The sequence below is a fragment of the Thermobia domestica genome, chromosome 6, assembly GCF_964235325.1.
Source record: "Thermobia domestica chromosome 6, izTheDome1.hap1.1, whole genome shotgun sequence".
Taxonomy (NCBI): domain Eukaryota; kingdom Metazoa; phylum Arthropoda; class Insecta; order Zygentoma; family Lepismatidae; genus Thermobia; species Thermobia domestica.
Window position 1 is genome coordinate 174,877,343 of NC_137459.1, and position 12,250 is coordinate 174,889,592.

The 12,250-nt window shown below is 34.3% G+C and overlaps 1 protein-coding gene across 1 annotated transcript in view; it reads right to left on the reverse strand.

Moving 5' to 3' along the window:
* The window catches only part of fs(1)M3 (female sterile (1) M3), a 289,266-nt gene that overhangs the window by 79,875 nt on the left and 197,141 nt on the right, over positions 1-12,250 (reverse strand). Inside the window, exon 20 of the mRNA XM_081762460.1 lies at positions 10,531-10,688. Within this exon, the coding sequence (XP_081618586.1) occupies positions 10,531-10,688 (158 nt within the window). The remainder of the gene's footprint in view (positions 1-10,530; positions 10,689-12,250) is intronic.

The window sequence follows — 12,250 nt, forward strand, 5'->3', positions numbered from 1 at the left end:
ACTTCGAAAATTTGATGGAGATCGGTCGGTGATTCAAGAGTTATTAACTAGCGAATAGTCAATTTTGTTTTTTATATATAGTATTGAATTTTGTATATTTCTTCCTCGTTCCCCTCTTCTTCGTTGCTCCATCAAAGTGAAATGATATAAAAATATCCCAGGCCTCATCTATGTTGAAAATTTGATCGAGATTGGTCGTTGGTTCAAGAGTTATTAAGTTTTATATTCTTTTTATATATATATATCTCCCTCCTTCCCCATCCCCTAACTTACACCATGAAAATGAATAGATAAAAACATTCCCAGGTCCAAACTTCATCAATGTTGAAAATTTAATCGAGATTGGGAGTTCAAGAGATGAGGAATCACAAACAGTCACATTCAATTTTATAATATAGACTAGCATCAATTACCCGCTTCGCTGGGTTAAATTAAGAAAAAATAGTAATATGTGCTCCGTTAGTTAGTCACTTTTTACTACTACTAAAGCGCTATCTGATATCGATCATTTTCGATCATTTCTATATTTCCCTCTTCTTCTTCTCCATTATGTTGCGTGGCTGAGTATAGATTTAAACGGTATTAGAAGTGTCACTGTTCATCACAGCAACCTCGGAAACTATGGATCCGGCACGAATATCGGTCATTTTCGATTAGTTCTATACAGATCTACCTTCCCCAGCCAAATGTTGTAGGGCAATGCATTAGAAGTGTCACTGTTCATCTCAGTCACCCCGAAAACTATGGATTCGACACTAATATCGGTCATTTTCGATCATTTTTAAATGTGTGTGTCCCTCCTCCTTCCCTAAGTTGCACCGTGAAAGTGATACAATAAAAATCATTCCAGGTCTGAAACTCATCTATGTTGAAAATTTAATCAAGATAGTCCGGGTGGTTAAAGAGTTATTAAGTTTGGTTTATTTTTATATATCTCCTCCCTCCCCTCCCCTAAGTTGCATCGTCAAAGTGATATTATAGAAACCATGTCAAGTCCGAGTCTCTTTTATGTTGAAAATTTGAGATATCTCGGGTGGTTCAAGAGTGATGAAGTCACAAAGACAGTCCCTCTCATTTTTTTTTTTTTTTTTTTTACATATATATCTCCCCCTCTTTCTCCTCTACGTTACACCGTCAAACTGAAATGACCAAATCGTCACAGCCTTGAATCTTATCTATGTTGAAAGTTTGATAGAGATTGGTTTGGTGGTTCAAGAGTTATGTTTTATATATCTCCCCTTCTACCCTACCCTAAGTTCTACCGTTGAAGTGAAATTATGAAGATATTTCCAGGCTCGAACCTCATCCATGATGAAAATTTGATTCAGATTGATTTGGTGATTCAAGAGTTATTAGCTCACAAACATAGTCACTTTTATTTTTATTTACATTGATTTTTGTATATCTCCCCCTTCCCCTACGTTGCTCCATCAAAGTGCAATGATAAAAAAAAAAAAAGACATGATAGCCACGAGAATCACCTATGATGAAAATTTGATCGAGATTGGTAATTTTGTTCAAGATGTTTTAAGTTTTTTTTATATACCCCACTTCTCCCCTTCCCCTAAGTCACGCCATCAAAAGGAATAGACAAGAACACTCCCAGCCTCGAACATTATCAATGTTGGAAATTTGACTGAGATCGGTCGGGTGGTTCAAGAGATTAGGAGTCACAAACATAGTCACTTTCAATTTTATAATATAGACTAGACTTTGGCTAGCTGAGGGCTCCGAAGATGTGTAGATGATGTCCCATATAAATAAAATCGGAAAGATTTTTCAGTTCCCCATAAAACTACTCTACAGTTGGAAATTTTTATTTTTAGCGGTTTATCTAGTTAACGCTAACGAAAACGTACAAGTATACCGAATTTCAAGTTTCTATTTCAATTCCAAGTACCTAAAATATGGGATTACAGGTCCAGAAAAAGGTCCATTTAAGTAACATGGGGAATTTCTTCGTCTGGGGAGTGTCAATCATAGTCAACCAGAAGTACCCCTTTATTTTATATCAGTTCAAGTAGCTTTATATATAGTTAAGATTAGAAATACAACAAACCTCTCAGTATTAGTTACTATATACGTATATTGCAGTCCTAGTATGCGTATTAATAATTTTATACATAAGTAAGTGTCTAAATGCAAATAAAGTATAAAATATTCGAAACTATCAGACATTTTGTGTTGCTGACTTCCTTATATACGTTTTCCAAGTTAACGAAATTTAGCTGACTTTCGTATAGTTGGTTAACGTGTGCCCTCTACGTGTTCCTCTTTTTCCATGACCATCAAGTTCAAGTCTCATAGTCGTCTATAATAAGCTTTGTTTCCTTTGTATATAAAGCTTGTTTCTTAATATCAGCCAAAAATATTTCTTCGTATTATCCGCTTCTAGTTTATTTGAATATTTGCAAATAATTCGGAATTATGTCTTTAACAATGTTGAAATATCAAGAATTTTGTAAAAAGGGAAAACATCATTTCTAATCATTGTCATAACCGGAAACGAAAACTTTTAAACATTTGAAGCTTTAACTAACGTATGACCAAACTTTAATGAAACAATACTAAAACGGAACATTTAGTCCGAATAGACGTTGCAATTAATATGTAGCAAATGGAAGGTTAACTATTAGTTGTCGATTAATAAACAGTAGGAAGTTCTAAACCCAAGTAGAAAACTCACTTTTTGCTTTATGAAAATAATATACATGATACAGAAACAATTGTGGAAAAATTATTTGATAACATTTACCAACCAAATGTAGTTGTTGGCGCTTTGTAATTGAGAGTCCCCAGGTTTGACTTTCGATGCCAAGCATTCGGACTGGTGATTTTGTAGTCCACCAGATGAATGCCAGGATACCTTTAATTCATAAAGTTTGGCAAATTTTCTACAAAAGTTTGTTCTTTTCTTGTTAATGTTTCAGTGTAAAATGGACTTTCTGCTGCATTTGAAATCTCTTTAATAAAATAATTATGTATAATACAATCATCGTGGATTGATGGCTGGTTGAGTACGAAACTGAAGTTTAAAAAATGACTGTTTCGAGTCGTTATACAGGTAAATAAAGAGAATATCTAGAAGTTATTTGCTCCAAGTAAACTGTTGCAAATAAATATGAATATAATATTGTACCCCCAGATAAACTATCAACTTCCAAGCCCTTTCCGCTGGTCTAGTGAGTAATCCATGTGGTTGGTACATATGGTTTGGGTTAGATTACCAGTGGAAAGTAAAAAGAATTTTCTTTATCATTCACTTTTATTAATTATTCTTTAACATAATCATGGGAAGCTGAACTAAAATAATTTTCAATCATTTCATCGTCTGTCATCAAGTTGTTGCGATCGTGCTACATACGATCATCTGCAATCTTGTTTATACAAGTGGCTTGTAAAATTTCAATGTGATTTTCCTCTGGCTTGTTTGTAGTAATTCTCAGTCTACCATTACTACAACAAGCCGTTTCGTCAGTAAGGCGTTATCTCTGTGACACATACTGGCCAGTTGCAGGTTATATACCATGCTTGTGTGCTCTGCTGCTTGCTTAGCACCACAGTCTTAATCAATAAAGGAAATTTTTCCTTCCTACAGGATGTCTACCACACAAATCAAGTATAGGTGTCTCTAGAGTATCTTTAGAAAAGTCGCATTTATCACATGTCATTCCCAACAGACGAACTTATTATCCAATTTTGATTGGTGGAAAAAGCAAGTGTTTGATACTGAGAATTGAGCATTCAGTGCACAAGGGAATCAATTCCTATTTTGATATCCCGGGCAAATTTCATCTTTAACATTTCTACTTGTATCTCCTTTCACAGCTTAAAATATTCAAAGTTCAGATATTGTAAATAACTTTACAAGGTGGAAAAAGTAATGTGAACTTTTTCATATAATTAAGCGTTCCTTATAAACTTTATTTTTCTAAACTTGAATAACGTGTCTTGATTTCCTTGTGCTCTGAACGCCACAACTTTTTATTGTGCGTGAATTTTTTCTTTTTTCGGGCGATGCAATAACTAGACACTACTTGTGGACTAGTCATAGTACCTTTTCTTTTTTATTACCTCAGTCTAGCAATCTCATTATCATATTTATCATATTTATAAATTAGTTGTTGGAAGTTTATCGTCTCCTTCCAACACAGATTTTATAAGACCTGGACCTACAGCTTAATACGAAAGCATACTTTAACAAACATTTTAATCCGCTTATACTTGAACCGTTTCTGAATTTGTTCTGTAGCAATAACGTGGGATTCAATAAACATGTACCATTTAAAACGGGTCAAGTAAATACAACTACGATGAATAGTACAGTCTACATATCAAGAATGCGTTTCATATATGTAATTTAATCTGACTGCTTGAAGAAACTGCCGAAATTTTTAACATTTATTTATTCATTTAACAGTAGAAATATCCGTTCTTCGAGCGGAAACAGTAGACTTATTTGAAAAATATTTTGAAGGTTTATTTTAACGTCCTTCCCTTTAGGACATGTATTTGAATCAAAGTGAACTGATGAAAACTAGCTCGATCGAAGTACTATGTTCAAAAGTCATTTCAACGATCTAGCGTCTTCCCGCGAGGAGACAGGCAACGTCGGTTAGTTTTATGCAGGGTGTTTCAAGATAACACTGACAACGTTTGGGAGGTGATTCCTGACACCAAGATGATACAAAAAGTATAGACCAACCTCGGTGCACAAATGCTTCCTTTGGAATTATAGGCTGTCGAAACCATGAAAAAATGAAATTTAAAGGACCATATTTCCAAAAGTATGGGACCTACTGTACTCAGGTCAAGACTTCACTTAGGAACTAAAATGTGCCCTATCCAAAAATATTTGTTTGAGAATCCTGCGGTATTCACGCAACAACTTTTATAGAGGGAGTTTGGCTACAGGCATATAATTTGAAGTACTCACAAACTACCTTTATAAAAATTGTTGCGGAAGTGCCACAGGATTCTGAAACGTAATGTTGGGATAGGTCACATACTGGTTCTTAAATGAAGTCTTGATCCGACTACGGTAGGTCCTATAGTTTTGAAGCTATGGACCTTTAAAGTACATATTTTCATGTTTGCGACAACTCTGAAAGGAAGCATTTGTCCTCCCAAACGTTGTCAGTGTTGTTTTCAAACACCCTGTATATTGAGAAAAAATATAGAAATTGACCCCATTCCCCCTTAAAGGTAAAAATTTTCAAAAACGTTGTGCTAGTATGTGTCCATTTATGTTTAAGTAGGAGTTCACATATCAAGCTTCATTGTCCTAAGATTAGATATACTTAGGTTGTTGGCATAAATTTTGACCCCTCACTATTCTGCCGTGTCGTGACAAAACGCTGTAACTTTGGCGGAGCAGTTTTGCGAAAAAGAGGCGTAAAGTTTTCATCAGAAAATGTGATCTGTATCGTGTAGAACCAGTGTATCTTGACTTTGGAAACACGTGGTTACATGTAATGTTACGTAAATGCACGTTGTGTGATTAAATTTGGTGAAAATTGATTGGTTGACCATTATTGCCTAGTTACACTGGTTCTACACGATACAGATCACATTCTCGAATGAAAACTTTACGGCTCATTTTCGCAAAACTTCTCCGCCAAAGTTACAGCGTTTTGTCACGACACGGCAGCATTCCTCCCGATATATAAAGTAACAAACTGTCGATTCGAGCTAAGTGTTCCAAAAGTCATTTCAAACGGTTTAGAAGCGTTTCCATTATGAGATGTTATTTGATTCGCGTGCGAAGAAAATCATTGTAGAAATTTCCTTTTTCGCTCTTTAAGAGCGGAATTTTCAACACTGTAATACTTATTTTAAATTAGGAATCTATTCAGAGTTTCACGTTCAAACTTAAGGATCTCGTGAGATACTTCATTTTTGGCATAAATTTTGTACCCTCTTTTCCTTTGCCCTTAGTATATGAGCCTTAATAAAAGTAAAATCCCAAGTCGAGGATAGTGTTCAAAAATTCTCTTCACATGACTTTTTTTTTCTTTTTTTCTCTCGTTATGACGATGACGATATAGTCGGTTTTATTTTTGTAGTATACTAGTTAAAATGCCGATACAAGACAAGGTAGTGACATATTTGTGATGCAGCAAAAATATGCTAATATAAGCAAAACCGTGTACATGAATTGTGTCAGATTGTATAATAAACTTCCTCTGTACTTGAAAAATATGACCAATGTTTCCATTCTTGGTAAGACTTTATATAATCTACTCACTGAAAAGTGCTATTACACAATTAAAGAATATTTAAATGACTCATTAACTGAAGAGTTGGAAACAGATACTTACCCGTGAGTACATGCCTGGTGTGGTACAAACAGTTACCTAATTATGTGGTTTTGTATTTTTAGAAAGATTGCATGATGTATACTTCTGGTACTTGACAATATTGTATTTTTTTTCTTTTTGACAACTGTAATGCTTACATGAGAATTTCTCATGTTTTGTAAGCTAATGAAACAGGCTAATAAATGAATGAATGAATGAATGAATGAATCTGTTGGCACAGGAAGATTAAGCTTATGGAAAATGTTTGCAACATATTTAAGCGCTTTTCTTCTCTTAAATAATGCCTATGAGCAAAGTGAAATGATAAAAACCCTAGGTCGACCCGTCACAAATTCATTTTAAACGGTTGAAACATTTTCTCACTTTGGCTATTTTATGAATTGAAAATATGAAATTAATATAATATAGCTATTGATCTTTTCTTTTTTAAATCGATATTTTCGAAAGCACTGGGACTAGTGTGAATTTAAATTTAAAAAAAAAGAGTTTATGTAGAGTTTCTTCTATTTAACTTGAGATATTTCTGATATCTATTATATAATTTTTATTTTTTTAATTTTTTAATTTTTATTTATTTATTTATTTATTTATTTATTTATTTTGGAACGGACGCCTTTCTACTTTTAGAATAAGTATTTTTATTTCCTTCACATTCAAATCAATGTTACCTGTCTCATCATCATGAGGAATCGTCTTAACCGTTTAAGATTAATTTCTCAATAATTAATTCTCGTTTTTGAGTCGGGTTTTTATCGTGTTAATTCTGTGAAAATGCATAAGGAAAGAGGTGTTCCAAATTTGTCAAAACTGGAGTATCTCGTGGTATTTTTAACTTAGAAACATGAAATTTGGCATACATGTTCCTAATTCAAAAGATATAGACACGTGTTTCAGGGTTTTCAAGAATCCGTTTTTAAGAAGGGAAGGATCAATTTCTACAATGATCTTCACATCCGAATCATATACTGTCTCATCATGAGAAAACTTCCGAAATGCTTAAATTAAATTACCGGACGTAGTGAATACTTATCTAGCTTTTGTCATGTCAGTTTCACTGAAATGCTTATTCAGAGTGATAGGAGATAGTGGGTTCAAAAACTGTGCCAAAACAAAGGGTATCTCTCGAGCTCCTAATGTTAGGAAGATAAAGCCTGATATTATATACTACTTATTAAAACTCTGTGAACACATACTCCGATATTTTCAAAAATTTCACTTTTACGAAGAAATAGGGGAATTTCTATACTTTTTTTTTTTTGGGTCAATATACAGTATGAAACTCTCACCACGGGAAACAAATGACCCGTTTGAAATGAATTTTTAAACACTTGGGTCGAGCGTAGTTTCCATCAATCTACTTTAGTTCAAATATGCATCCCAATATTAGGAAGGAGCCGTAAATACACTTGAAAATTCTTCTCAAATAACCTACTCTTCCCGTGCAATAAGAAGATACTTTTTCTATTAGATAAATAAATTAATTCATTAACCTCGAAACTTCGTACATTTCTCTCAAGCAATCAGATGTAGATAAAAACACAAACGTTAAATGTATCCTGAATATGTAGATTCTAGTCTACCATTACGTATTTTCTTTACCAGCCTTAAATGGTATACATACAGTATATTGAACCGAATTTAATGTTACTAAGTCAATTTAAAATGGTTCAAGTACAGATGATTTAAAATGGTTGTTAAAGTATGTTGTGGTACCTTGCGCTTATGTGGTATCCTTGTTAAAGAAGTGCAGGTACTTTAAATTCGATTCTCGGTGGAAGTGTATTTGTTGCGAATTCCACGTTTGTCTGCAGACCCAAGTCTTATATAATCTCAGTGCTGCAAGGAGACTTTAAGCTTCCAATAAATAACTTACTAAGAAATATTCTAGTTGGCATTGAAATGAAACTGAGTTAATTAAAAATTAAGTGCTATTGCTAGTTCGCAAGTTAAATGAGCTTAATTACTGAATCGCCTGAAGATAAGTCGCATTACGCACATTCAAAGGTAAAACTGAAAGAAAATTTGCCTCTGGCTGCTTTTACAGTGATACTGTAGGGATAAATTAGGTAAGACGTCAATTCTCACTAGCAAACATCTAATTTGCAACTAATCAAGATTCCATAAAAGGGAGTTCGTATCTGGTGAATTCAACGTAATGCATGTGACTTCTTATGGGTAGACATTCAATCACATTTGAATGGTAGACGCCATGGGGGAAGCAAGAATTTGCTTCATAACGCTTCTTAAAAGTTAAGTGCTGAACAAGTGGAACATGTAGGCATTCATCCTGGAACAGACCACAGGTGGGCACATTGATATCACATTACTGGGGAAACAACATAGCAGTAGTGGGAGACAGAGTTACCATAAACGAACAAGACTGTCGCCTGGTAGCACAAGCCAAGAAAATTCACCTTTAAAACTCGCGAGAAGCCACTCACTTCCCTGGATCACATCAGACAGCCATTTGGTGACTCACGGAAGCTAATCTCTTCTCTCAATGAGCAGCCATTAATGAATTTCTGTCAGCGAGAGACACCAGACGATAATGCCAATTTGCGCAGGAAAATATTAGTCTGAACTGGATAAAGGTAATTTTCACCGATGAATACATACTTCCTTCTGCAAATGATGGACCAGTCTGTATCTTACATGCGAGTTTTCAAGTTTGATCCTTGCTACTTATGATGTAGGCATTCCAGCAGACGTATCAGTGGCTGGGTCCTTGCTGACGGTCTTGGATATCTGCACAGGATTGATGGGGGTCTTAGAGGTATGAAGTATAAATTCATATTTGAAAATATTATGCTGGCATCTGTTCACAAACCTATCCTGATGGAATGATCCAATTCCAGCATGATCTGTCACCTCTCCTGTCCTGTCACTATGGCGTGAGTTGTCCAAGAGTGGTTGGCAGAGCACAATGACATAGAGGTAATCAATTGGTCTCCACATGAAGCAGATCTTAACCCGATAGAAAATGTTTTGGGAAAGGTAAAGAGGTATTTGAGTGAGAGATGGGCTAATAAAGTTTCAAGATCTTCTGATGAACTTTGGGATTTGGTCTCTAATGCTTGGGAAGATCTTGCTGCGAGCATCATGGGTTATGTCCGTCGAATGATAGTGGCATGCAGCGGCTCGTGGAACGGCAGCGGTTGTTCAAGCAGATGATCACTTGATATCCTATTAAAAGCGCATTTACTTTCAAAGAGCTGTTGTCAGAGCTATAAATTGATCAGTTAACCTAATGTGATCAAGTTAACAATAAACTTATGAGGTAGTGATAGATTTTTTTTGAAAATAATAATAATAATAATAATAATAATAATAATAATAATAATAATAATAATAATAATAATAATAATATGAAGAAGAAGAAGAAAAATAAAATGTAGCTTGATTGGAGTTTGAGAGTCACGATATCCATAAGTAAATATGCGTCGATGAATACATATATCCCACTAGTCAAAATTTTATTGGTGTACAATGGATTAAAATAATACAGGTGTAATTTTAAAATTTCTTCTCAAACACGTATGAATCGTTTTATCATTTCTGACAGTTTTTATATAACTTCACATAGAATTGACTGGTCTTCAGAACTCAAGGGAAATAGCGCTTGTACGTTCTATGAATATGTATCAACCATAATTAAAAAAATCTGTGCTAAATAATTTATAAGATCATGGAGTATATTATTGTATTTAATTTCTGAAATAATGCATACAATTCCTTACAAATTAGGAACATTTAAATCAGAATAGGTGGAAATTGAAATTGCGCATAAGCAGAGCCCGATTAGAAATTAAACCAAGGATAATTGATTTAACAAATCCCAGGTGCTAAGCCCCACCAAAACTTTGCAGGGCGAAATTGTTCATTACTTGTATGACGTATGGCTAAGAAATTGGCTTTCTAAGACGGAATATTTTCTTAATTTCTCAATTAAAATTGTCTCATAATACTAGATCCCATAAAAATTTGAACCTAGGACTACGTAAGTAAATGTAGGGTAATTACCTACAGCTACACAAAGCGCTAGGTGAGATTAAAGATAGCGTGCTTTAACAGGTCACAGAACAGAAATATTCCAAATTTAGTTTTCGTTTCAAAAAGAAGTTTACTCTGAAGAAAAATAATTATCCCTACTAACGATAAAATTTGTAATGAATTACAGGCAAATTATCTGTTATGTTAAATAAATACATACCTCTTTAATATTACACCCGTTCAATCTTTCTAAAAACAGGTTTTCTACGTGAATTTGTTCAAACTTAACAAGTCTATTTATTGACTGGTTATATTCTGCATTTGTGAATATTACGCTTCCAATATCCACACCATCCAAAATGTTTGTTGATAAAGTACCTGCGAATGAAACAAACTACTACAACATTTGAGACGAGTTAATGTTTTACAGATATTGTATAAAATGTCATTATTTTAAAAAGTTAATTCTACTGTAACTCAAATTACTGAAAAATATAGAATTACTAGCAGAAGTACCCAGTTTCGCTGCGGAAGAATAGTTAATGCACAATATTTGAAAATAAAGAACTGAGTAGAATAATTAATGAAAATCGACGCCTTCGGAGCTGCTGCTGTCAATTTCGGTTCAACTGGCATGCGCAACGCCTTTGGCGTTGACCGTCAGTTCCCGGGCCAGCTTACATGCACGTTTTGACTACACTTGAGCTCTGACCCCGAAGACTATGGATTCGATACCAATCTTGGTCAGTTTCGATTTCAACAAGTCATGATAAGCATACCCTCAAATAGATGTCTATTTCCTCCTGGTGTCGGTTAATGGGTTTTAGTTTTTCATCCCTTTACCTGTTCTACAAATAGAATGAAATTTTCAAACTTGAAACACATTGTTATGGATTATTCTGATCAATCGGGTTTTTGGCCACTGCGGGCGTTCTTATGGACGGAAACATTTTAAATTTTACTTACGCTCGTTTCTTGATACTCCACACTTCTCTGCCAAGTTTTGTCAAGAAATTAGATTTCGTCATCGATAGGTTTACTTGTAAGAGAAGAAAACTATGAAATACTGGTACAGAACCTTCTCAAAAAATTGTGATGCAGAAGGGTGAAATATGTATTTTTAAAATTCATTCACTGTCTGCATTTCTATTTGAGTTATTTCTCTGAAAAATTAGCTGCTATAAGCAATTAACAGGGTGAGCGTTTTCACCAGAACATTTTGTAGATGGAAAAAACGTTATAAAGAGAGATGGTGGAGTCCGTCCTTGATGAGAAATTACTTATTAGTTCCTCCTGAAAGAGAACTCCAAAACATAGAAACCGGAAGTGTTTCAAAACTGTCTTTGCCGTTAATCATTTTTCTTAAGCTTATAAGTAAACATGCAGGGTGTTTCGGGGATAAAGTGACAAACTTACCATGTGTGTTCAGGATCTCAATACAAGAAAAATGTTTTTTTCTGCGACTTTGGTCGGATACGCTTAGTTACGGAGAGAGCTAATTAAAAGTACTTACTGGGGTTGGTCATTCCTCTTACCCTTTTATTATCCGTATCACCGTAATTAAGCATTTCCGACCAAAGTTGCAGATTGTTTCTTGTGTTGAAGTTCTGCACACATATGCGAAATTTGTCGGCTTTTCTCGGAATACCCTGTATATGAATACGTAATAACAATATACACGTAAGTTTGTAAATGATGTGTTTGCAATGTTTAGTATCACATACATGTATTTCTTTCATTAAAACCTAGAATTTAACCTCATAAACACCTTTTATTTTATATCTCAAATTACATTTACTCCTGTTAGCAGTTAATCATCATCATCATCATAGCAGAAAATCTGAGTGTGATACAAAATAAACTGACTGCATGTTCATTTTCAGAATGTTTGATTTAGTCTATTAATTTTCACGTACTATTTAAGCAGCCAGTTTGATTGT